Source organism: Aspergillus uvarum (assembly GCF_003184745.1).
Source record: "Aspergillus uvarum CBS 121591 unplaced genomic scaffold BO82scaffold_60, whole genome shotgun sequence".
In the NCBI taxonomy this organism is placed as follows: Eukaryota; Fungi; Ascomycota; class Eurotiomycetes; order Eurotiales; family Aspergillaceae; genus Aspergillus; species Aspergillus uvarum.
The window spans coordinates 48,286-72,018 of record NW_020291357.1 but is presented as its reverse complement, the minus strand read 5'-3'; the positions used below and the strand labels follow the sequence as shown (position 1 = coordinate 72,018).

General features: G+C 48.5%; 8 protein-coding genes across 8 annotated transcripts; 4 read left to right on the top strand and 4 right to left on the bottom strand.

Annotated features, from left to right (window-relative positions):
• Window positions 1–419: 419 nt before the first annotated feature.
• Window positions 420–2,539, top strand: BO82DRAFT_367954 (uncharacterized protein; the record flags this gene model as incomplete). The annotated part of the gene is made up of 2 exons (XM_025637101.1): window positions 420–1,881; window positions 1,971–2,539. The coding sequence occupies 2 exons, from the start codon at window positions 420–422 to the stop codon at window positions 2,537–2,539; spliced, it is 2,031 nt and encodes a 676-aa protein (XP_025488255.1).
• A 443-nt stretch (window positions 2,540–2,982) lies between these two features.
• On the bottom strand, window positions 2,983–3,824 carry BO82DRAFT_367953 (uncharacterized protein; the record flags this gene model as incomplete). Its single annotated transcript, XM_025637100.1, has 2 exons — window positions 2,983–2,985; window positions 3,372–3,824. The coding sequence occupies 2 exons, from the start codon at window positions 3,822–3,824 to the stop codon at window positions 2,983–2,985; spliced, it is 456 nt and encodes a 151-aa protein (XP_025488254.1).
• Window positions 3,825–4,845: 1,021 nt separating this feature from the next.
• On the bottom strand, window positions 4,846–12,400 carry BO82DRAFT_343425 (P-loop containing nucleoside triphosphate hydrolase protein; the record flags this gene model as incomplete). Its single annotated transcript, XM_025633621.1, has 6 exons — window positions 4,846–6,368; window positions 6,445–7,215; window positions 7,266–8,944; window positions 9,029–9,365; window positions 9,432–10,865; window positions 10,930–12,400. The coding sequence occupies 6 exons, from the start codon at window positions 12,398–12,400 to the stop codon at window positions 5,053–5,055; spliced, it is 7,008 nt and encodes a 2,335-aa protein (XP_025488253.1). The 3' UTR covers window positions 4,846–5,052.
• Window positions 12,401–12,877: 477 nt separating this feature from the next.
• On the top strand, window positions 12,878–14,047 carry BO82DRAFT_167039 (uncharacterized protein). Its single transcript, XM_025630311.1, has 2 exons — window positions 12,878–12,949; window positions 13,015–14,047. Exon 2 carries the CDS (start codon window positions 13,128–13,130, stop codon window positions 13,779–13,781), a length of 654 nt encoding a protein of 217 aa, XP_025488252.1. The 5' UTR covers window positions 12,878–12,949; window positions 13,015–13,127; the 3' UTR covers window positions 13,782–14,047.
• Window positions 14,048–15,539: 1,492 nt separating this feature from the next.
• Window positions 15,540–18,064, top strand: BO82DRAFT_422743 (putative dynamin GTPase; the record flags this gene model as incomplete). The annotated part of the gene is made up of 3 exons (XM_025640221.1): window positions 15,540–17,402; window positions 17,465–17,866; window positions 17,921–18,064. The coding sequence occupies 3 exons, from the start codon at window positions 15,540–15,542 to the stop codon at window positions 18,062–18,064; spliced, it is 2,409 nt and encodes an 802-aa protein (XP_025488251.1).
• A 988-nt stretch (window positions 18,065–19,052) lies between these two features.
• BO82DRAFT_357647 (RNase H1/viroplasmin domain-containing protein) lies at window positions 19,053–19,911 on the top strand. The gene is made up of 3 exons (XM_025636076.1): window positions 19,053–19,245; window positions 19,297–19,509; window positions 19,568–19,911. The coding sequence occupies exons 1-3, from the start codon at window positions 19,172–19,174 to the stop codon at window positions 19,842–19,844; spliced, it is 564 nt and encodes a 187-aa protein (XP_025488250.1). The 5' UTR covers window positions 19,053–19,171; the 3' UTR covers window positions 19,845–19,911.
• Window positions 19,912–20,105: 194 nt separating this feature from the next.
• BO82DRAFT_357645 (uncharacterized protein) lies at window positions 20,106–20,693 on the bottom strand (the record flags this gene model as incomplete). Its single annotated transcript, XM_025636075.1, has 1 exon — window positions 20,106–20,693. The coding sequence occupies exon 1, from the start codon at window positions 20,350–20,352 to the stop codon at window positions 20,107–20,109; it is 246 nt and encodes an 81-aa protein (XP_025488249.1). The 5' UTR covers window positions 20,353–20,693.
• Window positions 20,694–21,295: 602 nt separating this feature from the next.
• BO82DRAFT_343416 (uncharacterized protein) lies at window positions 21,296–23,024 on the bottom strand (the record flags this gene model as incomplete). The annotated part of the gene is made up of 4 exons (XM_025633620.1): window positions 21,296–21,946; window positions 22,002–22,145; window positions 22,221–22,580; window positions 22,641–23,024. 4 exons carry the CDS (start codon window positions 23,022–23,024, stop codon window positions 21,473–21,475), a joined length of 1,362 nt encoding a protein of 453 aa, XP_025488248.1. The 3' UTR covers window positions 21,296–21,472.
• Window positions 23,025–23,733: the final 709 nt, after the last annotated feature.

Genomic DNA, 23,733 nt, shown 5'->3' with positions numbered 1-23,733 from the left:
TATATCATTTAATGTAAGCCATGCACTAGAGTTCGTAGTATAGAGTAAAGGAACAGCGTCAATACCTTACTAGTTCACTCACTTTAAAGGATGACGGCTGTTATCCGCCGTAAATCCGCATTATGGTAGATTCTATGTCTGGGTTGTAACATGCTCAGCCCTATGCAATCCTGACATACAGGCGGATATCTCCCCCAAGTTTTCCCCCGCCTAAATGCTCATCATGACATAGATGGCCGGACTCCTCTCGTAGCAAAGAGCCTCTTCCTGTGCTTTCTAATCGCCAACCCCTCTTTCATCACACTGTCCCTACCCACTTCAGCCGTTACATCCTCTATCATCCAACACCCCGTCCACCTTCTCACCAGAACTAACCAACTCGCAAGACAAGCCAAGCAAGCACCGAGAAAGATCTCACCATGCCTGCCCCATCCCTGGCCATCTTGGCCTCCAAAACCTCTACCACCCCCAACTCACCGAATGTGCATCGTCCAAGCGTACGGAGAAAACACCCTGGTGATGAGGATCTTGTCTCTCCCCGCCTGATCCCACTCGACAACCCCAAGGGACCTGCCAATGAGCCTCCCAGCCAGAACATGGATATCCTCTCCGGTTCAGTCAAGCAACCCAGCAAGGAAGAGCTGGATAATGCGGTACGAAAAGCCATCGAGGAGATAGCCGCTCTCCGGAGGCACGACACTACACCAGCAGTAGCAGCAGCTGCAGTGCCTGCCACAAGAAAAAGCTCCCTGTTCTCGAACATCGAGCGGTACGAGGAAGATGACCTCGACGATGTCTTTGATGACCTCATCCAGACGGGGCGGGGTTACTCTAGCTGCAGCGATGACTTGTCCGAGGACCAGATTTGGGATGACGAAGAAGACTCGACGATATCACAAGCCATGGGTTGCTCATCAAGCACCAGTTCTATTGTGGAGACGGATCGTGCTAGTTTGACGCATGAGGTGCTTCAAGATCATCAATATGAGTGCGATGCGGATGCAAGGTCAGCCTATAGGGCTCACAGGACTCAGTCGTACGCCCACACAATGTCCTCCCCTGCGCCCTACCCGTACATCAGCCCCTCTCCCTGGACCAGCTCTCTCAGCGAGAAGGCGGAAATCCATCGCATCAGGGAGGAGATGCTTTGGAATTATCATCAATATGAGTTGGGGGAGGAGAAAAGGCGAATCCTGCGAGCTATCCAAAGTCGGTCACACGTCCACACAACGGCATCGCCTACGCCGTCCGCCAGGCCTTTTCCCTCCAGCCGCTCTCGCGAAGAGGAGACGGAAGTTCATCGTTTGAGGCAGGAGATGCTCCGGAATTATGACCAAATTGAGTTGGAGAAGGAGAGAATGGCAATCCGTCGAGCGATCCAAAGTCAATCACACGTCCACCCAACGTCATCACCTACGCCTTCCACCAGGCCTTCCCTCCCCAGCCGCTCTTTCGCAGAGGAAGCATTTCTGTTCCACCTCGCAAATATGAATGCCAAGCAGGACCAGATGATGGCCGCTCAGCGCAGCTGGCCCACCTCCGAGCATCAGCAGACCTTCAATGCTCAGCAGGCCTTGCTTAAAGAGCAGCAGGCTCTTCTTGACGACCAGAAGGTCATGATTGCCGACCAGCAGGCTTTACTTGCTGACCATGAGACCTTACTGTTTGACCAGCAGACCTTGCTCGCCGACCAGCAGGGGATGATTACGAGCCAAGAGGCCGTCATAAGGACCTTGGAGGGCCAGCAGGATTCGAATCTGGTTATCGATCCACCCATGTTGGCACCGCCACCGTCGACAAATAGCACCAGACCTAGCACCAGCGCTCCGACCAGAGTCCCAACACCCTTCAACATCTACAACAGCTACCAAGTCCCTGAAAGTCGCTTGTGTCGCCCTCCTGCCTCCACAGCAGCAACGAACTATCGCGCAACGCCCCTCTGCATAAACCGCTGGGAACCTACGTCTCAGAGAGGGAGCAGCATGGCATTGACAACTCCGGCTCTGATCCAGACTACAAGTACTACAACAACTACTGGGACTACGACTACTCCAACTACCATGACTGGAACTACGACAATCACGACAACTATGACTACAACTCCAACTACAACAACAACGACGACGACGACAACTACTTCGACTGCTCTTCCTCCCAAGAGCCGGAGGAAGAAATCAACACTACCCCAATCGACGGCAAGTACGTCATCATCAAAAGCAAAGCCAATAATGCTAACGAAAACAGCAGCAACGCCAACAACAAGAACAACAAACACCCCTCGGAGAAGCCAGTAATCCCAGCACCATTGATACTTGCCACGGGCTGCTTCTTCATGCTGGGACGCTTTCTCCTCCACACCCTGGTCACCACCTCCTACCCAAACCTTGTCTCAAGGCTGTGCCACCACCTCTCCCGCCGTTCTTCTCCTGGGTTCCAACTACTGTGGGCGGTTCTGAGCTACGGGTACCTGACGTTGATCAGGGATTATCTTCCCCATGTTTCGTTTTATTTACGTGTCAGAAGAGCAAGAAGACATTAGCTAGAGCGATGGTCTCGACGGACTAGATGGTTAGGATTTGATTGGCTGATGGTAGCGTTTATGCTTTCTGTTTAGCTTCAACTAGCGAAATGGACTTTTGGGGGTTTTTGTTGCTTTACTTTCTGTCAATCGATATGGATAGCTCGTAGACAAATATCATGAGAATAGTAGCTATTATCTGTTTGATTTTGCATTTTCACTTGATTGGTACAGATGTAGCAGGTCCAGCACAACACGGTAGGTTTTGAATCTATAGCTAAGTGGTAGGGACGGTCACTGTAATGCAGAGAGCCATGCTTGTAAAGTTTTGGATTGATGACTACGGACTTGGCAGTAGTGCACCCTAGACACCTAGATTACAATCCCGCTTAAGTATAAGGGAGTGCAAAGGGGGCGGGCCAATCCATCAACATGGGCTTGCGCTTAAAGTGCTTTATAGCAAATTACTACCCAGTATACAGTATTTAGCCAGCACAGCTTTAGTCAAACCAGTAAAACTTGCGAGAAGAATTGCTTGTCAAGAGTCAGTAGGACTCGGATCAGATTGAATGGCATATACTTAGTAGAGAATAGAGCTTACAGTACCAGTGGTGCACGACAGCAACGAGACCTGGCAGTATGCTTCAAGGCATGGGCCACTTCACATATCTCGGCCCTTGCTCCAGACGGCCTTCCCGCATCAGCTTGTCAAACGTTCAGTCGCAAGGGCAGCTCGGGAGACTGATATTCTGGAAAGCACGGGCGACGGGTGAGTATATCAAGCATAAAAGTACTGTACCCACACCACTGCGGAAGCTAAAAAGCTAGAAACCGGTTGGGGAACAAAGCATACCTCCAGATTCAAATCCGCATGCCCATGCAATGCACCGACCTGTCTCCACGCATCCACTGTGTCCGCCAATAAGTGAAACTTCCCACTGCTATTCCACGTAGCCCTGGAGCAATCCCGATTGTATCGAAACCAATAGCCGGTGTTGTGGGCAGGCGACGGACGACTCTCCGTGATTGCCTCGAATTGCAGATGTGCCATCCCGGGGGGATATAGCTGGAGGATAGCCTGCAGAAACATCGGCATATGCTGGGCCGTCTGGCCGGCGGCTCGATGAAGGTCGTTGAGGATATCCGCCGGCTTGCTTCGGAATGCGTTGGGGTACCGGTCTTGAGGAGCCGGAGGGTCTTCGTTTCTTTCGTAGGCGTCTTCCCGCTGTGGTCCTTCTTGAAGAGCCACTGCCCTGATGGCGTCACAGCTTGGTAGACGAGTTTGAACGAGGTAAGCCGTGACCATCGGGGTGGTGCTGAGTGGGAGTGCAGCGGCAGCCAGAACAATTCGGGGCCGATCATGATCTTGTCAATCTCGACGGTCACCAGCTGCTGCGTCAGCTGGTTAAAAGCAAGGCTAAGCAGGTCAGCCCATGGCTCCGATTGTCGGAGAGGCGAAGTGTTCATCTGCTGGAGGAAGCCCCAGATACTCCAAGATAGAGGCGTTCAATAGTGCCAGGCCAGTGCGATACGGTGAGAGCAAATTCTAGCAACGTGAATCTGTGGCTGCAGCCTGACTAAGTCATGGAGGTTAGAATGTTCTGGAAAGAGACTATGGTCTGGGTGAAGGCCTCGTTATTGTCCTAGCAATCGGCTTCGGTTTCCAACCGAGTCCGCGCGGCAATCTTGTAGGCAGAAAGCAGGATGTACAGATCCAGATGAGGAATGTGGCTATTATATAGTAAATTAAAGTAGAAAGAATAAATATATATATATAATAAAGGTTTAAGGAAGGCTTTGACAGACCCTACTATAAGAAGTATGGTAATTAATATTTGAATAAATAATCATTCAAAAGTACAGTTACTGAATAAGAGTAAATAGTTAATATTGTATAAAAGTTTATCTAGTATTGCTCATACTAATATCTTATATATATTCAATATTCTACTGCAACCGACTATAGAAAAGCCATGTTCTGGCAATAATGCGAGCAGCCTATGACTCTAAGGCAACATTTGTAATGAAACGTCGTTTTGGAGATGTGAGAGATAGGCTAAGTCACTCCTGTTACGCATCTGGTAGATAATCAGAAGTCCGCTTTTAAACCCTTCTGGGGCTGAATATTTGGACTGGTGTAGCCAGAAAGTATTTGACTCGGATAGTCAGATATGGGAATATAGATGGAAGCAAGGGACCAGCACATTTCTGGATTTTGCTGTATAGAACCCAGCCTTCCTTCTGTTAAACTGGTACCTCTTCTGGTACAGTCTTGATAATAATAATAATGACAATTCATACGCTGGCCACTCGCCTCAGGCGATATGCAGGGCTTCGCTATCTCTAGTCTCTATATACATCTGTGAACGTGGAACTATTACTTTCCCGACAAATTCGGAGCCTCGTCAAGGTCTGTGTTGGCCAGTGCCTGGGTTTGTATTTTGCCGCCCTTGTAGTGATCCCTGCAGATTGCCTCCAGCGACGGCCAGCATACAAACATCAGACAGGTGCGCAAAACTCCTATTTCCCTCTCATTAGATTTGGCTGTTTGACACGTAGTGACTTCCTCCTGCACATCGATATCCACCGAGGGTTTTGACCCATTGGTAGCCTTGGACACATACTCCCATGCTTCGCAGCTTCGCTTGGACAGCCTGCTCCTTGCGTCGAGTTTCAGCTTGTGCTCGTCGCTTGATCTCGAGTTCCCTTGCAATTGCTTCTTGCCTTCTGCGTTTAATCTCATTTCGTAGTCGTTCTTTCTCAAGGTGGATCCTTAGATTCTCGTTCTTCTGCCTTCTTGCCTCTTCCACTGCCAGGGCCGTCTGATCCTCCTTTTCCTTCAGAGCCAACAGCCTTTTTGTTTGCCTCTCAATCTCCTCTACCATGTTCAGAAATTCCTTTTCAATTCGTTCAGCAGCTACCTTATTCTTTTCCAGTTGATCCCAAACCTCATCTGCTACACCAGCGTCACGTCCCGGGGCAAGATCCTGTTGATTGCTGCTCTTTTGTACTGGCATATCAGCCTGGTCGTGGGCTTTTATTTCCAATCTCAGGTTCTGAAGTTCCTCGGCTGGGGGTTGCAGGGATTCAGCGCACATTTGTAGTTTGTTCTCGTTCAGTTCAACAGCAGGAGAATTTAGCACAAAGTTCTCGCGGCTTCGACGCTCATCTATCATGCCTTGGAGCTCATCAGTCACTGCATCTTTGCTCAGTTCGAGCTGCAAGCCACCGAGCGAATGTGACGTTTTGATAGTTCTTCCGAAAATCGCTTTCGCCAATGTCTCAATATCCCTAGCATTAGCCCAATCTGCAATGTGAGACAAAGCATTGAATCCGTCGGTCAAGCTCTTGTCGAAATCAAGATCCGAGTCATCAAGGCAGCTTATGTTGAAAATCGCGCCTGAACTACTGCGGATAGCTTCCTTTTTTCTTTTCAGAAGCCCTTTAAGTAAATGGACGCAATCTCTGGGCGACAGGGTTTTGAACTGAAAAGAGTCCGGAAATCGACTGGTAAGACCAGGGTTGATGGACATGAGGCGGTTTATATCGGCATCATAGCCAGCCAGGATAATAATCAATTTCTTGGCGAACCTGGGCTTTGTGATGCAATCCACGAGCTCGTCCAAAGCTTCTTTGGCGAATTGACCCTCAGCAAGACGATATGCTTCGTCTATGAATAGAATCTTTCCGAGACCGCGTTCCAGCATCCTCTGTGTTTTCGGGCCGGTATGCCCAACAAATTGACCTACTAGCTCCGTAGCAGACACTTCTATAACCTCATTCGAGGACAGGAGACCTATATTGTAGTATACCTGCCCCATCTTTCTGGCTGTGCTTGTTTTGCCAGTGCCTGTCAGGAAGTTGCCTGTCAGTACAGCTCCAGTGCTCATAGGAGGAACCTATCAGTAAACAAAACGTCTACTCACCTGGTGGTCCTCGGAACACGAAGTTGAACGGCACTTCTTCACGGGGATCCATGTGTAGCTTTCTGAGCTTCTTGACCAAATCCTGGTATCCTTCTAGTGTGGAGACAATGCTTTCACAGCCTACTACCCCTTCAAAAAGTTTTCTAACCTTGGATTCGTCTTTCTCCACGCGATCGAAGTTGCCATCAAAATCAACAGCATCTAAGACACAATCTAGAGACTGGCTCTTGAATCCAATTGAGGAGATGCGACCCTGATGACGCATTTTCGCTGCGTTGAGCAGAATGTCGATCTCTCCAGCATTCCCAAAGTTGGGTCGGTTCCGAGCCCGCTCCAGCATCTCAAAAGCTACCTGGCGAGCCCGGTCAGTGATGCCGTACCCTTGTTCAGTCAGTTTCAGATTAAGAATTTGTCCCAGCTCCTGTGTGGTGAAGTCTTCAAAGACGAAGGCCTGGTCAATCGGAAACCGCCGACTCAGACCCGGATTCACAGCCTGAAACATCTGCTCCATCTGGTCCTTATAACCCAATAGTAGAACACATTGATTATCTCCGGGGGTGCTCTGGACATCAGCTACTATGGTATCAATAACAGCGCTTCGATAAGGGTCAGATCTGGCTCCGGCGCCATCAGAAGTACCGCTGGCAGAGAGACCATATGCTTCGTCTATGACTAGAACCTTTCCCAGTGTAGCTGCGAGGATGCCTTTTGTGTTTTTCTCGGATTCCCCCATTACGGCCCCAATGAAGTCGGATGGATTTTTCACAACGACTGCAGTGATTGTAAGTAAGTTGTAGACTTAATATATGATACTCACGTACCTTCCCCGTTTGATAAAAGTCCTATATCCACAAGAATCTGACCATATATCTTTGCAATCGAGGTTTTCCCAGTTCCAGGATTACCGAGGAAGACCTTATTGAGGCTGTAGTCAACCACGGCAAGCTCATCCAACTCGCGACGGTAGTTGTATTGGATGGTGTCGATTAGGCTTTCAACAGTCTTTTTGACCTCAGCCAGCCCGATCATGCTTTGCAGCTTTTGCCATGCTTTCGATGATTTGAGACGGTGAGAAGGTTCTGGGCCGATCAAATCCTCTTTGTCAAGGAAGAGTTCGTTTACAGGCGAGCCTCCTTGCCGCTTTTGACTCATCAGTCGCTGAGTTTGTCGCTCCGTGACCTTGGCCATGGCATTCTCAACGGCCCTCGCGTTAGCGAATCCGTCGCGACATCGTCCACGTGCAATTCGCCGTGCCACAATACGGCAGTAGAGTCCATCCAGCCCACCATCGACTTCCATCTGCTTTTTCCATGTCTGCTCAATGCAGGATCCAACAATCATGAGTAGTTCTGCTTCGTCGAAATCCTCGAACTTAAGCTCATGGGGGAATCGGCTTGGGAGTCCAGGGTTGTGGGCAAGGAATTTCTCCATCGAGCGTTGATATCCAGCTAAAACGAACACAACCTTGCCAGTGAGATTTTCGACCTCGGCTAAAAGGAAGTCAAGTACCTGACTGCCGGAAAAACTGTTGTCCTGTACCATCTGATAGGCTTCATCAATCAAAACAACCCCTCCGCCATCCTTGAGGAGCTGCTCAATCATCTTCTCACACTGGGGGACGCCTTGGTTTGAGAGTCTCGACCCTGTTGTCTCGATCACCTTATGCCCGGGTATGATCCCCACAGCCGCCAGAAACTTTGCGTAAAGTCGGGCAACTGTCGTCTTGCCAGTTCCAGGATTCCCAAGAAGGATGCTACCAAATCTCTCGTTGCTCAGGTCGACATTTTGCCTGACAGCGATATCAACCTTGCCTTTGATCGTCAGGAATTTCGATTTCACTGCCTCCAAACCTACCATATCCATCAACGTGTCGATCTCCGGGCTTTGGGAGTTGTAGTAGGATTTCTGGTATTCCCATTCGGCCTTTGCTCTCGAGAAAGGCTTCTTGAGCGAACCTTTCTGACTGTCGGGTTTTAGCTTGGGTTCTTTACCGGAAGGGGTGGATTGGCTTTCTCCATTCCTTATTTCTAGGGGTTCTGGTGACCTTGGCTGCGGGCCAACCGCGCCCAAGACTGGTTCCTGAGCCCTTGGGGTGCTGCCTGTGCTCTCGGCTTGGCACGGGGGCTTTTGCAGCTCCTTAATTTCTTCGCGATGCTGTTCAAGGACTCTCGCTCGCTCTGTCTCTATCAATTTCTCACTTTTAAGGCGTCTCAAATATGAGGCTTCACTCTGTAGTTCGGCAAGTTCTTCGGCGTATAAAGCTTGACTTTTTTGTCGCTCTGCCTCAAGTCTCACATCTCGGTCATGCTTGCGTTTCTGTATCATGTCTTCCTGGGTACACGAACGACATGAGATTTGACGTATCGAGCATGGCATTGCTAGTGTATGCCCACGGGGACAGTTTCTTTTGGTTATCTTCTTGCACACCTTCTTCGAGTGGTCTTCGAGCTTATGGCATCTGGACGGGCATTCATGTATTCCGCAGCTGAGTTTGATGCCACTTTCGAACGATTAGTATGGGTCGAGACTTTGAAAGGGTCTAATCAATCGATCAAAGTATCTGAGAAGATGAAAATGGGCTTACCAAGGGGCTGAGCATCCACCATCCGGCGATTCCCGCTCAAAGTCATCCTTTGTGCGAAGTACTGCGGTCGTGTTAGAGTGCTGTTCACATTTGACCGGCAGTCCGTCATAGATATGTCCATTGGTCTTTAGTCGATCAAAGAGGGACGTCCAGCACGTTTGTCCTCTGCGGCTGGAGGCAAATGTCTCTAGGTTTCCCACCATGATAAGTATATTCCGGGCACGGGAGAGCAGCACGTTAAGTCGTTCGGGAGCAGCCATAAATCCTACATCCCCGTTTCGGTTACTTCGTGTGAGTGAAGCTATCACAACCTCGCTTTCCTCGCCTTGGTAGTTGTCTGATTTCCCAGGGTCAGTTTGCTTGTCCGTCGAACGTCGCTGTCTCATCTTTGTCAATCACTCACCGATGGTAGAGAGCTTGATTGGTCGCTTGGAATAATTGGCGCTCGCCTGTGACAAGAGTCCAGCTTCAACAAGATCATGGGAGTCAAGGTCATTCAGGACTGGATCATTCTGCTTGCTCAAAGTCTCACGCAAGAGCGAGAGCTGACCCAGATATGGCGTAAGGACAACGAGCCTATCTGTTCCATATCCTTGTTGACCCAAGTATTTCACAATTGCCAACACGATCTCCGCTTCAAAGACATTCTGTTTAGACTGTTTAGCTCCTTCATCTTGTTTATCTGAGACATTCGCAAAATTGTATTCCGGATGTTGGTGGTTGAAGAAGATCACCCGGTCGGATAGCCCTCGAGGCTCGGGACGAGTTTTTGTTTTCTCATCGTCTTCCAACAGAGGGTAAGTAAGAGAGCGTACAAGATCGGAGATCTCGGGACACATTCGATGCTGCTTCTGCAAGGTAATATGTGGATATCCAGCATGAATTAACCTCTCAAATAGAGACACGTTCAGGTCATATCCATCTCCTTTCTCCTTGCTCAGATCATAGCTATTGATCTTTGGCCGGAGTTGCAAGTGATCGCCAATCAGTATCAAATGTTTCGCATCTGGAGATAATGCAGTAAGAACATGAGACTCCAGAATCTCTCCTGCTTCCTCCAGGAGCACGATGCCGGGTGATATATGCTTAAAATCTTCAGCATACATTGCTGCAGCCGTTGTGGTGCATCCAATGATCCTTTTACTTTTTAGGATCTCGCGGGTTCCCTCCTTTAAGATTGCAGATAGCTTTGCCTGACAATCGTCAAGTAAATCTATTTGGACTGCGAGAGACGCAGCATGTTCGTTCAGCAGAGCCCGCTTCCACGCCTGTATTTTCTCGTCTCGGAGTTTCGGCTCCAACGCCCATATTTTGAGGCTTTGAGCTGATAGGAGCTCAGTCAAAGGGTCCGGTGACTGGCCTCTGGCCCATCGCTCGTAAAGGTAGTTCTTCTTCATCGCTTTCCCGTGTTTGTCTACGACGCTCATTCCGTCTTCATTTTCGGGCACAGTGAAGGCTTCAAAGTAGTCGGAGTCTGCGAACTCCAAGTAGTCTAGAACCGCCAAAGAATCTGCGGAAAGCTTCTGGTACGCTGCGAATGAACTCTCGATGATCTCTCGCTGGTCCTGGCCCTGACTATTGAGTGCATTTATCGTATTCCAGGCCGATTGGGGCCTTCGTTTGGTGAGCTTTTGCTCTTTGAGGCTCAGGGGCTTCGTTCTTGGCGTTGACTTGGATCCCAATCGGATAATGTCGGAAGCTTTAATGCCTATATCCAGCAAATCTTCCAAAAACTGGTCCAAAGCGTGGTTTGTGTAGCACATCACTAATATCTTGTCATCGGTATAATCACGTAGGGCTTTGGCCAGAAGTGCCCCTATAAACGACTTCCCGGTACCTATACATCACAAGGTTAGCTGCGGATGCTGACAGAAAGGAAGGATATTCTTGTGTCTTCATACCTGGAGGCCCTTGAATCAAACTGACCCTCTGTGTCAGTCCTGCTAATAGGGAATCGCGTTGAGATGGGTCTAGTGTCACTTTCTTGGCTGTTCTCAGAGTGGCTTGAATATTGGGACGGTCGTTCTCACGCAACGCATTGATCACATCCCAAGGCGCCAAGACGGAATTCCTGATGGGCTGATCTCTTTCGTAAAGAAAAAGCTCTTCAGGGAAAGGAAACTCGACTCTCTTCTGCAGACATTCCAGAATTGGCTCGTAAGCAAAAGTCGCCGTGTCAACGACCAGGAACTCGAGGTCGTCGTGGAGTTTTAGTGAGAGCAGAGCTTTCCTCATCGCCTCCCTGCCTGCAACACGTAGCTTGACGACGGGTGGCATGGCCATCAAATCATCGATGCTTCGCTCAATTGTGGCAAACGCCACAATTTCCGTGGCCCGTCTCAAGCATCCGAAGGCGCGGTGTTTGACAAACTGCGGAGTACTCTTGAGGAATTCTTTGGCTTCCACTCGGGTGAGACCGTTCAACTTCTCCAGGCCTGATTTTGCAGTGATATCAATAGTGCAGGAGCGGAGGTATTTCTGACCGGCGGAAATGCAGGAGATGTGAGCCACTGACAGCCCGCCCAATCGTAGCGCCGCTCGTCGTTTTCTCTTTGTGCTTGTTGCGGCATGAATGTCTTCCCGCAGCGCTAACAGCATATCTTCGCGTAGTAGCCGGAACTGGTTGTCCGCATGCGCCGCAATGCGTTGCACTCCGGAGAGCTGTGTAACCTCCTCCACGCGTCGATAGAAAGGCTTCTCCGCACAACTTAACTCATCGGTTGTGGGAAGAATCGCCATTAGACGGAAATCGGCGAAATCATTATCGTGGCGACCCCCGGCTGTCGCTTCGGATGTGACGAGAGTGGATGCTGAAGATTTCATGTCCAAAAGATACTTGATCTTATGTCCCAGATTGCGTAGCGAGGCTGATGAGGACGAAAGAACATACCCATCACTCAGCATAGTCTGGGCATCAGTCATGATATCTATCCCAGATGAAGCTGGCAACGATAGAGCTTCGGTAGTCAGCCAGCAGAAGACCTGGGTTGAATCATCATCCAGCTTCCGTGTACAAAAGGCATCGAGAAGTGAACTCCAGAGTGTCCGTGGTTCCAATATAATGAGAAGAATCTGCTCTAGGAATAAGCCATTGCATAGAAGCTTGATTTCAGGCTTGCGCAAAAAGCCAAGGAACTTGGACGTATAGTTATTGATAAAGGCCGGTGTGAGGTTGAACCTCAAGCCATGCTGCAGACCACTCAAGGCATTTTGATTGCTAACCAGCTGCTCCACGGTCACGCAAGGATCGTTTGTGTCTAGTATGGCGTCTATAAATTTTTTGAAATGGTTGAGATCTCGAATATCTTGGTTTCCACGCAAAACAGCTGCTAAGTATTTGGACAATCGATCCGATCGAATAGTGGTAGACATCTCAATGGTAGAAGACGTAAATTCGTTCCTTTGTTTTTTTTTCTCTATGTCAAATAGAAGATGAGAATTTCGAAGGCCAAAAGATTAAACAATACATGGAAGAATGGGAGGGGGGGGGGCTTTTTGTTTGTGATATGCAAGAGAGAGCAGATGGAAAGGGAAACAGTCGGGTGGGGGCTTAGCAGATCGCTAGCGTTGGACGGCCCCCTCGCTGGGCATCTCGAAGGCATCAAGCTGTGATCACTAAAGACATGCAGTGAGGAGGAATACGAAAAGCCCCTAGGATGCAGGCTTCGAAGCATGCGTAAGCTCTAACTCACCTATCAAATGTGCGCCATTCAGGCAGAGGTCAGCGGAGAGGTGGCGAGGCTCAGAGAGACCCAGCACCACGCGCTGCACCTCCACCGCTAGGGGAGATTGTTGCCACAATCGATTACAACGATCTGCAAGAAGACGCAGTCGAATCTCACACTCCTTCTCGAATTACCAATACGCAGTATTTAACATCTTACAGTTGGGTCCGTGAAGGCCGTGGAATAATCGTTCCTGGTAAAATGTTCTTTTCGGCCATTCCAGCAACTATTACTCAACAATCCTCAATTGACTCTGATTAGGCGAGCCTTCAAAATAGACACCATTTCTCGAACCCAAACAATTGCCGGTGGATTCCGGTCAGTACTTTCGCGATTTGAACTCGGCAAGGCATCCCACATATCCGTTGGAGCCGATGATCCGCGCGAAACTGGTGGACAAACCGGATTATCGTGTCGGGGACTTGGATGTTGTGGGTTGTGGCAGCACACTTGGAAATATATTGAGATTTGCGCGCGGTGATACCCTTCCCTTTAGAATGCTAGTCGAGGCCATTGGACACACAGTTTTCTTAATTAGAATGGAGAATTCGCCCTGGGACAAAGATGCTTGGGAGTCAGAATCCCACCAGCGACTTATCAATTATCAGTTCGCCAACATGAATGTCTTAGTGCGCTTTGAAGCCGATGGTTTCCTTCCCGATTTGATCCCTGAACCTGGTATTGCTGCCCAGGAGAATTCCTCCCCTGGCGAAAAACACATGGATTCTGAGGATCTCCTTTCTTCCATCGCAGCGGCTACGATTTCAACCAACCAGGCTCCAGTTACCACCGACGACAGGAGGTCAAGTGCTTTGGAAATTTCCCAATGCGGTCGCCATAGTCCCCAGTGCGCAATTTTTGACTTGAAGACACGTTCTGGCAAAACACACGACTTCGAAATTCTTCAGGAACAGATGCACCCTCGGCTGTGGATCAGACAGACTCCCAGATTCCTGCTTGCATGTCATAATGCTGGGAGGTTTGAAGACATTCGAGTCCTAGACGTGCGAGAGGACCTGGAGCAATAGGAAGATGCTCAACAACCAAGTTTGCAGAGATTTGCTACTTTACTGCAGATGATAACATCTTTTGCTTGTCACATGAAGGATAGGAAGCTTAAACTTGAGCACAATAATGAGAAGAAGGACGAAGAGGGAGTTCTGAACATTCGAATTCCTGGAGGTGATGTTGGCTCTGTCTTGCCGCCAGATTTGGTAATCCATTGGGATCTGAGCCATGATTCTGATCCAGGGCCTTGGTTTTAATCTCGGAGTACCTACGTTGTAGAAACTGCCCTATGACGTGGAAACAAAGCTGGTATCCAGCCATTTTTTATTTCCAAAATGATTGACTGACTGAGAGTGAAACATGTTCCAATGCTATTTTCATGATGACTAGAACCTCACGGGATACATGTGCCGCAACTTAAAATACTTGTCTAGAAGCTGATATATAAGTGGACAATCATCTTCGCAGAGATATGGTAAAATAGTGGTATCATATCTAGAGCTCGGTTCTCCAGATAATGCAAGCCTGTCATTTCCGGTTCTGTTGTAAAACAGTATCTACAGTATCTTACCGTTATTTACGTAAGATCACGGTATTCCCGCGAATGCGATGTATTGCATTGGCTGGTGAAAATATGTATCACATAACTTAGTTCTCGAAAGTAATCTCAAGTGCATCGTCATGCTTGTTCTTAGCATCTGTTTCTCTGAGCGGAGAATGTGTCTCCTGCAGGTCATGTGTATTTATGATTGGACAAATTGACCTATCACTGGAAATTGGTGTATTGTTGGAGGTTCCTGGCCACGACCAGACTATTCCTATTCTGGTGGTTACAGCGACAAACCTGCTTAACTTCCTAATCTGGCAGTACTTTGGATACGATCCCAGGCAGACCGCACTAAATTTCTAACGTGCATTTTAACATGCTGAGCCTTGGCTTTCCTCCCTTGCCATTACAAGAGCACTTTCTACCTGGCTTGAAAGGTAAGAAGTTTGCTGGGAACGACAGGATTCATTCTGTGCTTGGAATGATACTAATCACTGTTCTGGTAAGTAGCTCTCTCGCCGACGAATAGTTTGGACGAACCCCTAAGAGATCTTACTTTGCAGCAGGGAACACCACGAATCCAATGACAAATCAAGTGGCTCCAGCTGTCAAACGACCTATTGCAGACGTTTCTGTCCAGATGAGGTACATCGCGCACCTAAGCTGCACGACGTGAAGAGCCATGCATACGTGCTACGTGCAAGCTCCCGCGGATTCGGTTTCTACGAGGCCAGGGACCGGTTCCTCCTCGATGCGAAGCAGTGAGCCTGGCATTCTTGTCGGACCAACACACATTCATCAAGGCTACTAGATTGTCTTCAAGATAACAAATGGGGTGAATCGACCGTAACGACTGGTAAGTAAACAACGCAAGCAAATCAAAAACCCAGAAGATAGCAACATCCGTGTCTTTCCTTTTTTCCTCATCCGGTTCCTTTATCTCAAGTGAGTTTTTCCTTTGTTTTGCGAATGAGCTTTGTCAAGAGTAGATAACACTCATGCATGCCATGCTCCTTGCTTTCGTCTTGGCGCCAACGCAAAGAGGCCCATGTAGAATGAGGAGCCTAGATTAGACGAATTCGATGCCATAGTTCCCTGAGTACTGGTGGCCAGATTCGACTATAAATACAAGTGGCCATCTTGCTTCTATAGGATCCATAACTTCATTCTCTACTTGATTCATTGATTCATTGATTCCGAAAAGACTCATCAATCCTTACATTCGGCCAATATGGTGCTCAGAGAATTTAAATCTAGAGCTCTGGATAGCCTATGTACTGAGGAGCAACTTGATCTCTTGAACTCGATTGACACCCTCCGATCCCAGGGCATTAGCCATTTCGTGTCTTTACCGCAGATCATTGTATGTGGCGACCAGTCATCAGGGAAGAGCTCTGTGCTGGAGGCTATCTCCGGAGTTTCTTTTCCCGTCAAAAGCAATCTCTGTACACGATTCCCGACAGAGCTTGTGCTCCGCCAGGACGCCAACGTCGGGGTCAGGGTGTCTATTGTACCTCATCACTCGCGCAGCGAATCCGAGCAACAATCACTGGGTAGCTTTTGCGAGGAGCTTGATGGCTTCGATGGGCTTCCTGGACTGATCGATAATGCCAAAGCTGCTATGGGTATATCTACCCATGGCAAAGCATTCTCGAATGATCTATTACGGGTTGAGGTGTCAGGGCCTGACAGGCCGCACCTGACCATCGTCGATCTTCCGGGACTCATTCACTCTGAGACAAAACAACAATCTGCTGCGGATGTTCAGTTGGTCCAAGATGTGGTTCAGTCCTACATGAAAGAGCCACGCAGCATTATATTAGCAGTAATCTCAGCAAAGAATGACTACGCCAACCAGATCGTGCTCCGGCTGGCAAGGGACGCTGATAAATCGGGCAATCGAACCCTAGGGGTCATTACGAAGCCCGATACTTTGGTCGCGAATTCAGAGAGCGAAAGGATGTTCATATCACTAGCGAAAAATAGGGACGTGGAATTCCGGCTGGGTTGGCATACGCTTCGGAATATGGACAGTGACCAGGGGACTGGGACACTCGCGGAACGCGATCAAAAGGAGCGGGACTTTTTTTCCAGGGGAGCCTGGGCAGAGATGCCAGCGTCGTTGGTTGGAATATCCTCGCTGCGACCCCGCCTCAGCAAGTTACTGTTGCGACAGATTGCGGCCGAGCTTCCAAGTCTTATCAAGGAGATTGAAGCAAAGGAGGACGAATGCACGCTGCAATTAAGGAAGCTCGGTAAGCCGCGGGCCACGCTTGATGAGCAAAAGTCCTACCTGATAAACATCAGCCAATCTTTCCAATCCCTAATCAAGGCTGCTGTGGATGGCACCTACAACGAGACGTTTTTCGAAGACAATCAATCCACAACGGGACGCCAGAGGCGGCTTCGCGCTGTAATCCAGAACTTGAACGAGGCCTTTGCGGATCGTCTCAACAGACGAGGCAACTACCGCAAAATCAGAGATAATGACAGTCAGTTGGAGCTCCTCACTCAAACACAGGTCTCAGTTACTAGAAGCGGCTTCATCGATCACATTCAGGAGCTTATGAGGCAGACACGAGGACGGGAACTTCCCGGCACATTTAATCCTATGATTGTCGGGGAGTTATTCGTGGAACAATGTCGTCCTTGGGAGGTTATAACACGCGAGCATATTCTCACGACCTGGCGTGCATCTCAAAGATTTTTGTCGCTCTTGATAGGTCACATCTCGGATGAAGCGACTTCGATTGTTCTTTTTGCTGAAGTCATCTCACCTGCACTGGACGAACTGCGGGAGATCTTGATCAGAAGATTTGAAGAGCTCCTCGAAACCCATCAAAAAGGCCATCCGATCACCTACAATCATTATTTCACGGACACACTGCAGAAGATCCGTGCTAGTAGACGGCAGGACGAGATGACGGGCCTCATCGAGCAGTACTTTGGAGTTGACGATCTACAGACGCCATGCAGCCTTGATGGAGTATACCGCCTACAGGATCTTCTTAACTCACTTCTCCAGTGCCGTGAGCCTGATATGATGAGACTAGCTTCGACTGAAGCTTTGGATTGCATGCTTGCTTATTACAAGGTACGGCAAAATGCTTTTTGATCCCTATTCTGCTCATCTGATTAATCTTTATTTCTCCGTAGATGGCATTGAAACGATTTATCGACGACATCGCGGTGGAAGTAGTAGAAGTCAAGCTGATTCGGTCCCTGGCTTCCATCTTCACACCCGTCAAGGTATTCGAAATGAAGCCTACATTGGTGTCGCGCATCGCCGGCGAATCTGAAGAAACTCGTACACTCCGGGAGCAACTGAACAGAAACAAACAAATCCTTAAGAATGGCTTGGAAACATGCCGACGGTTTGTTGGTAATCGTGGGATAGACACTGAGCAGGTCAAAGATACACGGTCTTTTGAGGAGAAGTCTTGGGACAGTCGTGATTCTTCGTTGCAGCTTCTGCAGTTTGCGGATCATGATGTCTCAGATGCTCGTGCAAGCCCAGAGGATAAAAATTCCGAAGACCAATGCGAAGGAGATGCAAAAGTCGACGAACCGCCCGCGATACTCACTTCTGACCTTGAGGGTGAATTTTTGCAGAAAGAGGAGTATGACCAGTTTCCAGCAGCTCCTTCGAACATGGAGTACGAGCAGGCGTCACACGAGGCTTCTCCGCAGTGGTATGACAGCTATGGGCAAAGCAAGTCAAAGAAGAAAGGCAAGGGTTACAAGGGCAGGCATTGAGAATTGTTTCATTTTCTTGTGAATTTGTTCGAATGGTCGGTCTTATCAGTCTTGTATGCAGCCGCAACGCTTCCTCTGGCGCCTTAATTCTACTTTCAATATCATCCTTTCCTCCTACTATCATGAACTCTGTATTGCGTAAAGTAGAATTTCAAGATTGCCTAGAAAGTGTGTATTTCACCCGAGATATGAAAGTTGACTAAACGCAGTGATTGATGGTGTCCTCCGACACTACAAAAGTGGTGGCGCAATAAGGATTTTCGCGGCGCGTAGGCGGGGTAGGCGGGGCGGGGGTCTGTGAGCGGTCTGGACCGGGCCGCGCCCGTGACAGCGAGCCGCCGAGCAGATGTTCCTCTTTTACCCCCTCTCAAGGCATCTTACTGGCGGCAAGGATCATACCCGTATTTGCCATTTATCTCTCCGTACCGTACTACGTTAATATAGTGATCAATTACACTTGGCTGCCCCTGCTTTCCCTCCACAGGTTCTGTTACCATCAATTCATCCCGCATTCCTGGATGTCATGAGTGAGTTTAGAGACAATCTCAATCCTGAAACTTGAATACAACGTAAGCCTCTCTATATTTGAGTGGCATGACCAAGGGTCGGAGGTGCTTGCAATGTTCTAATGCCGGACGGTTCAGGTAGTCATTGTTGGCTTCGGGTTGCCGTCACTGATTATGTATACCATGACGAATATCTTCTCCCCTGACGGACAGTGAACAGTCTTCTGAACTGGTGCGAGTCGTGAGCCCTCGCGCAGAAGTCATTCATGCATGCTATGCAAGATACTACAGCTTCTTACTCCGAGTGGTTCAGGTTCAACAGAGTTTAGGAAATCAGGCGACAACGCTTTGGCGCTTAACACCAAACTTTCCAACGGGTCAAATACGAACCACTGCCACCCTACGCAACCATTGCCAGGCAGAAAGTAGTTCACGGCAGGATTTAAGAACCCCCACAAATCCGCGCAGGTAACTAAAGTTGTCGATGATCATCTTACACAATTTCTCGCACTGATAGGGAGCACTATCAATTAGACGTCCAATGCTGAGTGGTTGACTTCTATTGAACCATACTTCAGTCTTGTTGTATCACTTGTCAGTGATGAAAAAGGAAAAGAAGAGATATTATGCAGTGGTTTCCGGACGGGTTGCCGAAGCTACGATATTCTCCTCTTGGTAATTCGAACTTGAGCAAGACATTAAACTCCCACTGATCTTTGAATTTAGGGGAGATGCGCATCCCTATATTACTGGCTGCCATTCAATCTTCGAGGGCTTCGTAACTCTATCTGAAGCCCAGAAGTACTTGAATGCCAAAGGAATAGACAAGCCTAGATTGGTGATTCACGAATGCCCCAAAGAGACTCGTCCTCAATTCTCTCGAGGGAAATTTTATGCAGTGGCCCTTGGTCGAAAACCAGGTGTATATCTCTCCTGGGAGTACGTATTCCATGAATTTGAAGGATCGAGTCAAGGTCACTCACAAGCATCAAATCAGGGATGCTGAACCACAAGTCAATGGGTATCCGCATGCATGTTATCAGTGCTTCACGACACGTGCCCAAGCACAAGCCTTTATTAGCAACTGGAAGGAATCTGATGCAGATGTTCGCCGGAGAGATAATGTCACTCAACCAGCAGGCTGCCTCAGGCCGAGTGACTCGGAATCAAGTTTCCATGATCTCCAGCCTCGTCAGAGAGAGGACCTGAGCGAATGGATCACCACCGAAATGAGGAACCTTCACATTACAGGAAGTAAGGAAGACAAGCTTTAGGAACTCGATTCTGGAGTAGAACAGAAAGTAACACAGAACAATTGCATCAACACATTCGCACTAGAGCCCCTAGAGCAGATTGGCTGTCTCCGCGAGATCAGCAAGCCCATCTTAGTAATTCTGCCAAAACCCCTTTCGAGACTGAAGGTTGATGGAACCTATCTTCTCGCCCCAACCGACGGTCTTGAAGAGACTTCGAAACTGGACGAGTTAAGATGCAAAGTACGAGAAAGAGTAATGTAGAACGTACAATTCCCGCACCTTATAAGGTTGGTGCCAGTAGTGCAGTGGCACATGCACCTTGACAGATTCCAAAGGCACCATTGCAGGCTAAGACGGATGCTGGCGCAGTAGCCCCAAGAGTTGCTCCCCAAGTACAGCCTGCTGCTGCGTAGCAAGCTGTGACCACAGATGCGCAGCCGGCTTGGCAGATCCCGTATGCTGCCGGTCCAGCCTGAACATAGCATGCCAATAGGCTGGTGCAGATAACGGGAAGTAACCCCTTCATGGTGTCACTGTCGGAGTAATGAGCCGGAAAAGGAGCAATGACTGTTGAATTGTATGTTGGGTGCGGGACAGCTCTAAACTTGCGATTTTAGACCGAGCTCCTGTGGTGGTGGTGGTATGAAAGACAAATACGACTATGAATCTAAATGGCAAGAGTATCAAACTTGGGGATAAGAAGGAAAGAAGGGGGCAGCCTCGTTTTTCTTCGCCTTTATACCCACCCCGTACATGCTCAGGCATTTGCGGCGCAGTCTCATAACCCCGCCCAACAGGCGAGACAGCCTTGTCAGCTCGAGAGTAACAGCTCGGAGGGGGTGGGATGACTCTAGATTTTGATAAACGCCAACCATCAGAATCACAGGGAGGAACTGATGCTGGGACACACAGCCCGAGTGGAGTCATAGCAAGTGTTGGCATTCTAACCCCTCTTCGCGCTAATTTCTACCCCCTTCCGCGCTAGTAGCCTGTTAGATAGTTTTATTGGGCAGCACCCCGCGCGAAGACAAAGTAAACTGTAATGATTGGCATACCTTGTCTGAGGCTGTTTTAGCTCAACTCAGTGGGCCAGCCTTGTCCTTCGCCCGACAATGAGAGGATTATCTGTGACATGGGTAGCATTTCTCCTGAAGCAACAGAAAACAACCTTCCAGGAACCAGCTAACCCGTTGTCATCACCGCGGGTGAACATTGTATGAACTCTGTATACGCTGGGGAGATAGGCTAGTTGGCCAACAGAAACAGTCATTGGTAGCAGCCGGAGTATCCAGCAGGACGCATAAGGTTTCCAGACGCTGAAATGGGCCACCAGCGCTGAGATTATGTTCGCTAGTTTGGCGTATATACCTAGAAAAGCAAGAGGAAATCATGCTTCGATTTAGCAGCACAAAGTCTATCTGGAAGGCCATGATAACATGTAGTAAAATAGAGAGGAATAAGTAGCGCTACCGATTTAAAAACTCATCCTCATTCTGAGTAGCATGAATCCATCCGTTTATAACAACCTTTGTGTAGAATTTCGCCTCACCCACACACTATATGGCCACCATAATTCTGGACTGCTCCATGTCAATGCCAGTACCATACCCTTCTCGCCTAATTTGTCATTGAGGTGAGCTATTCCTTCAGCGGCACAGTACGCTAAGACCTCCATCAAGCGTGAGTCGCTGCCTTACTTTGACCTTGAGGTTGCCGTTGCCAAGACGCTCAAAGGAAAGCGTACCATCCTCATCAGCTCGAGTTACTCGGGTGATTGCACTTGGCGAGAATATCATGGCCTCACCAACTCGCAGGCTCACTATCTTGTCAAATAAATTATGCTGTGTGTTGGAAGCCGTAGACGAGTTGTTCGATTCAGCTGCCTGAAGTTTCTCCACAACATCTTCTTTAGCTCCGGCTAGGTGCTTATGAAGAATACGTAACCATTCCGGGGAGGTAAAATGGTGTACAATGGTTGTTGAACACAGATTCAAGAGTGCTGTCGAGATTGTCGGTTCTTGTGTGGATATAATCATACGGATGCCGAGATGTCGCTGGAGCCGGACTGCCGATAGCAGCGTTTCAGTAAAGCCACGAGCTTCAATGGAGCTGTTCATATACTACATACTATCAGTACATTTCACAAAGAAGACACCTTCCAGATTGACCGCATACCTTGTGGGCTTCATCTAGAGCAACAACCTTCCCGATGTGAGAATCTTGTTCAAGAAATATGCCCAGGCAAATGTTAAACAGGGAGCATGCTGTGTCTGGCGAGATACATGGGCAGGACAGATCCAAAATTGTCAAGCGGCGGGGCTGGCTTGTAGGTCAGTCAATGCGGCAAGCTGGACGAGGTTGAGATGATATTGTCTTTGGTCCACACATACTGACCTTTGGCTTCCAATCAGTTCCTGCTGAGACAGAATGGCTTGTATCAATACCAGTTCTGGTTTGCGACCGTGGCATGAAGCTCTCAAGCATGTCTAGCCTTTGTTTCAGTGGCTCGAGCTGAGCAGGGGTCAATGGCGAATTCAGAAGCCTCTTCTTGAAACCACTATAGCTAAACGCTGTTTTTGTTTCTTGCTGCAAAATCCGCATCTCCCGAAGTATACGCTTTACCGTGTGCATATACAAGGGCATTGGGCCATCGTCTTGTCCGACCGCCATCAGATCTAGCATTCGCTTGGTATTGAGATCTCTTTGATCAATCTCTAGAGCAGACACTGTGACATTGAGTCTTGAGTAGGCACCCTGTTAGAACACTTCAGTCAGCACTAAACCTCTCCTGAAACGTTCTGGCACCCTACATACTCTGATAGCATGCAAATTCGTTGGTGCACATAAGACACGCACTTCCACATCGGGATTTGACGATAAAAAGGCAGCTTCACACGGTGATCCCATGAGGTCACTAATGAAGGTGTCGTAGTGAAAGACCATTCCCGTCAAAGGATTTGACAAATATCCAGCTTTGGATGAGATTAGACAGGTCTCTAGCATGCATGACAGGGTATGACTTTTGCCAGAACCCTGGGAACCGCAAATAAACGTGCTCGATGGAGGAGTGACATTAAATAACAGGCGGGGGTCATCTGCTAGAGCAGGATACCTAACATCTTTTACGCCTGCTAGTAGACCGAATTGAGGAACAAGCGATGCGATATCCTTCGTGAATCCCTTAAATATGCCAGTCATAATGATGGAAGAGATGTTTTGCTCTTTGAGCTCTTGGTGAGAGTCGTTATATCCCAAGAGTTGGTTGTGACATTTTCGCATGTCGTCGCTGAAGATAGAGTGGAACGAACGATCGGACGGTTCCGGCTCCGAGGATTGTGAATGCCTGGCCTTCGAAGCCATGTTATAGTTGTCTTCTGGTTGTAGCTTGGAATAGTAGTGCGTGAGCGTCAGAAATCATGAACTGAGGTTGCACAAGGAAGGCCGGTCGTACGTTAAATATACGTCTGAATACTTAAGAATAATCGTCTTCGCTGCCAAGAATCAGGAAGAAATGCATGTCGCAAGGAAGAGCAACACTGTATGATTTCGAGCGGTCAAGGCCAAGTCTGTACAGTGGACTACATTTTAACATTACCTAGCGGGGTATGGAGAGATTCCAAGATCTACAACTTGTTAGACAGTAGGATACAATTCTAGAGACAGTCATCTGTTTCTACGTCGGGAATGCTTGATGCTATGGAAGCACCTGTTGACCTCCCCTTACCTCAGCCCCCGCATATTTCTTTTTCAACCGAAATCAAGACATTGAACCTTTACTTGGGAAGAGACTCTCTGGATCCTTGGTCTGCTTATTTACCCGCAGTGTCCTTTGCACGATCCTTTATTCGGATGAATGGTTAAATACGGCTCTGTAATACTTGAAGTACTCCCCTGCGGTATAATAACC

Excerpts from the sequence above, each read along its gene's own strand:
- BO82DRAFT_357647 (XM_025636076.1), top strand. The coding sequence starts at position 19,172 with ATGAAAAAGGAAAAGAAGAGATATTATGCAGTGGTTTCCGGACGGGTT. Across the intron at positions 19,246-19,296 it reads GCTACGATATTCTCCTCTTG|GGGAGATGCGCATCCCTATA; the intron begins GTAATTCGAACT and ends CTTTGAATTTAG. Across the intron at positions 19,510-19,567 it reads GGTGTATATCTCTCCTGGGA|GGATGCTGAACCACAAGTCA; the intron begins GTACGTATTCCA and ends GCATCAAATCAG.
- BO82DRAFT_167039 (XM_025630311.1), top strand. The coding sequence starts at position 13,128 with ATGATCCGCGCGAAACTGGTGGACAAACCGGATTATCGTGTCGGGGAC.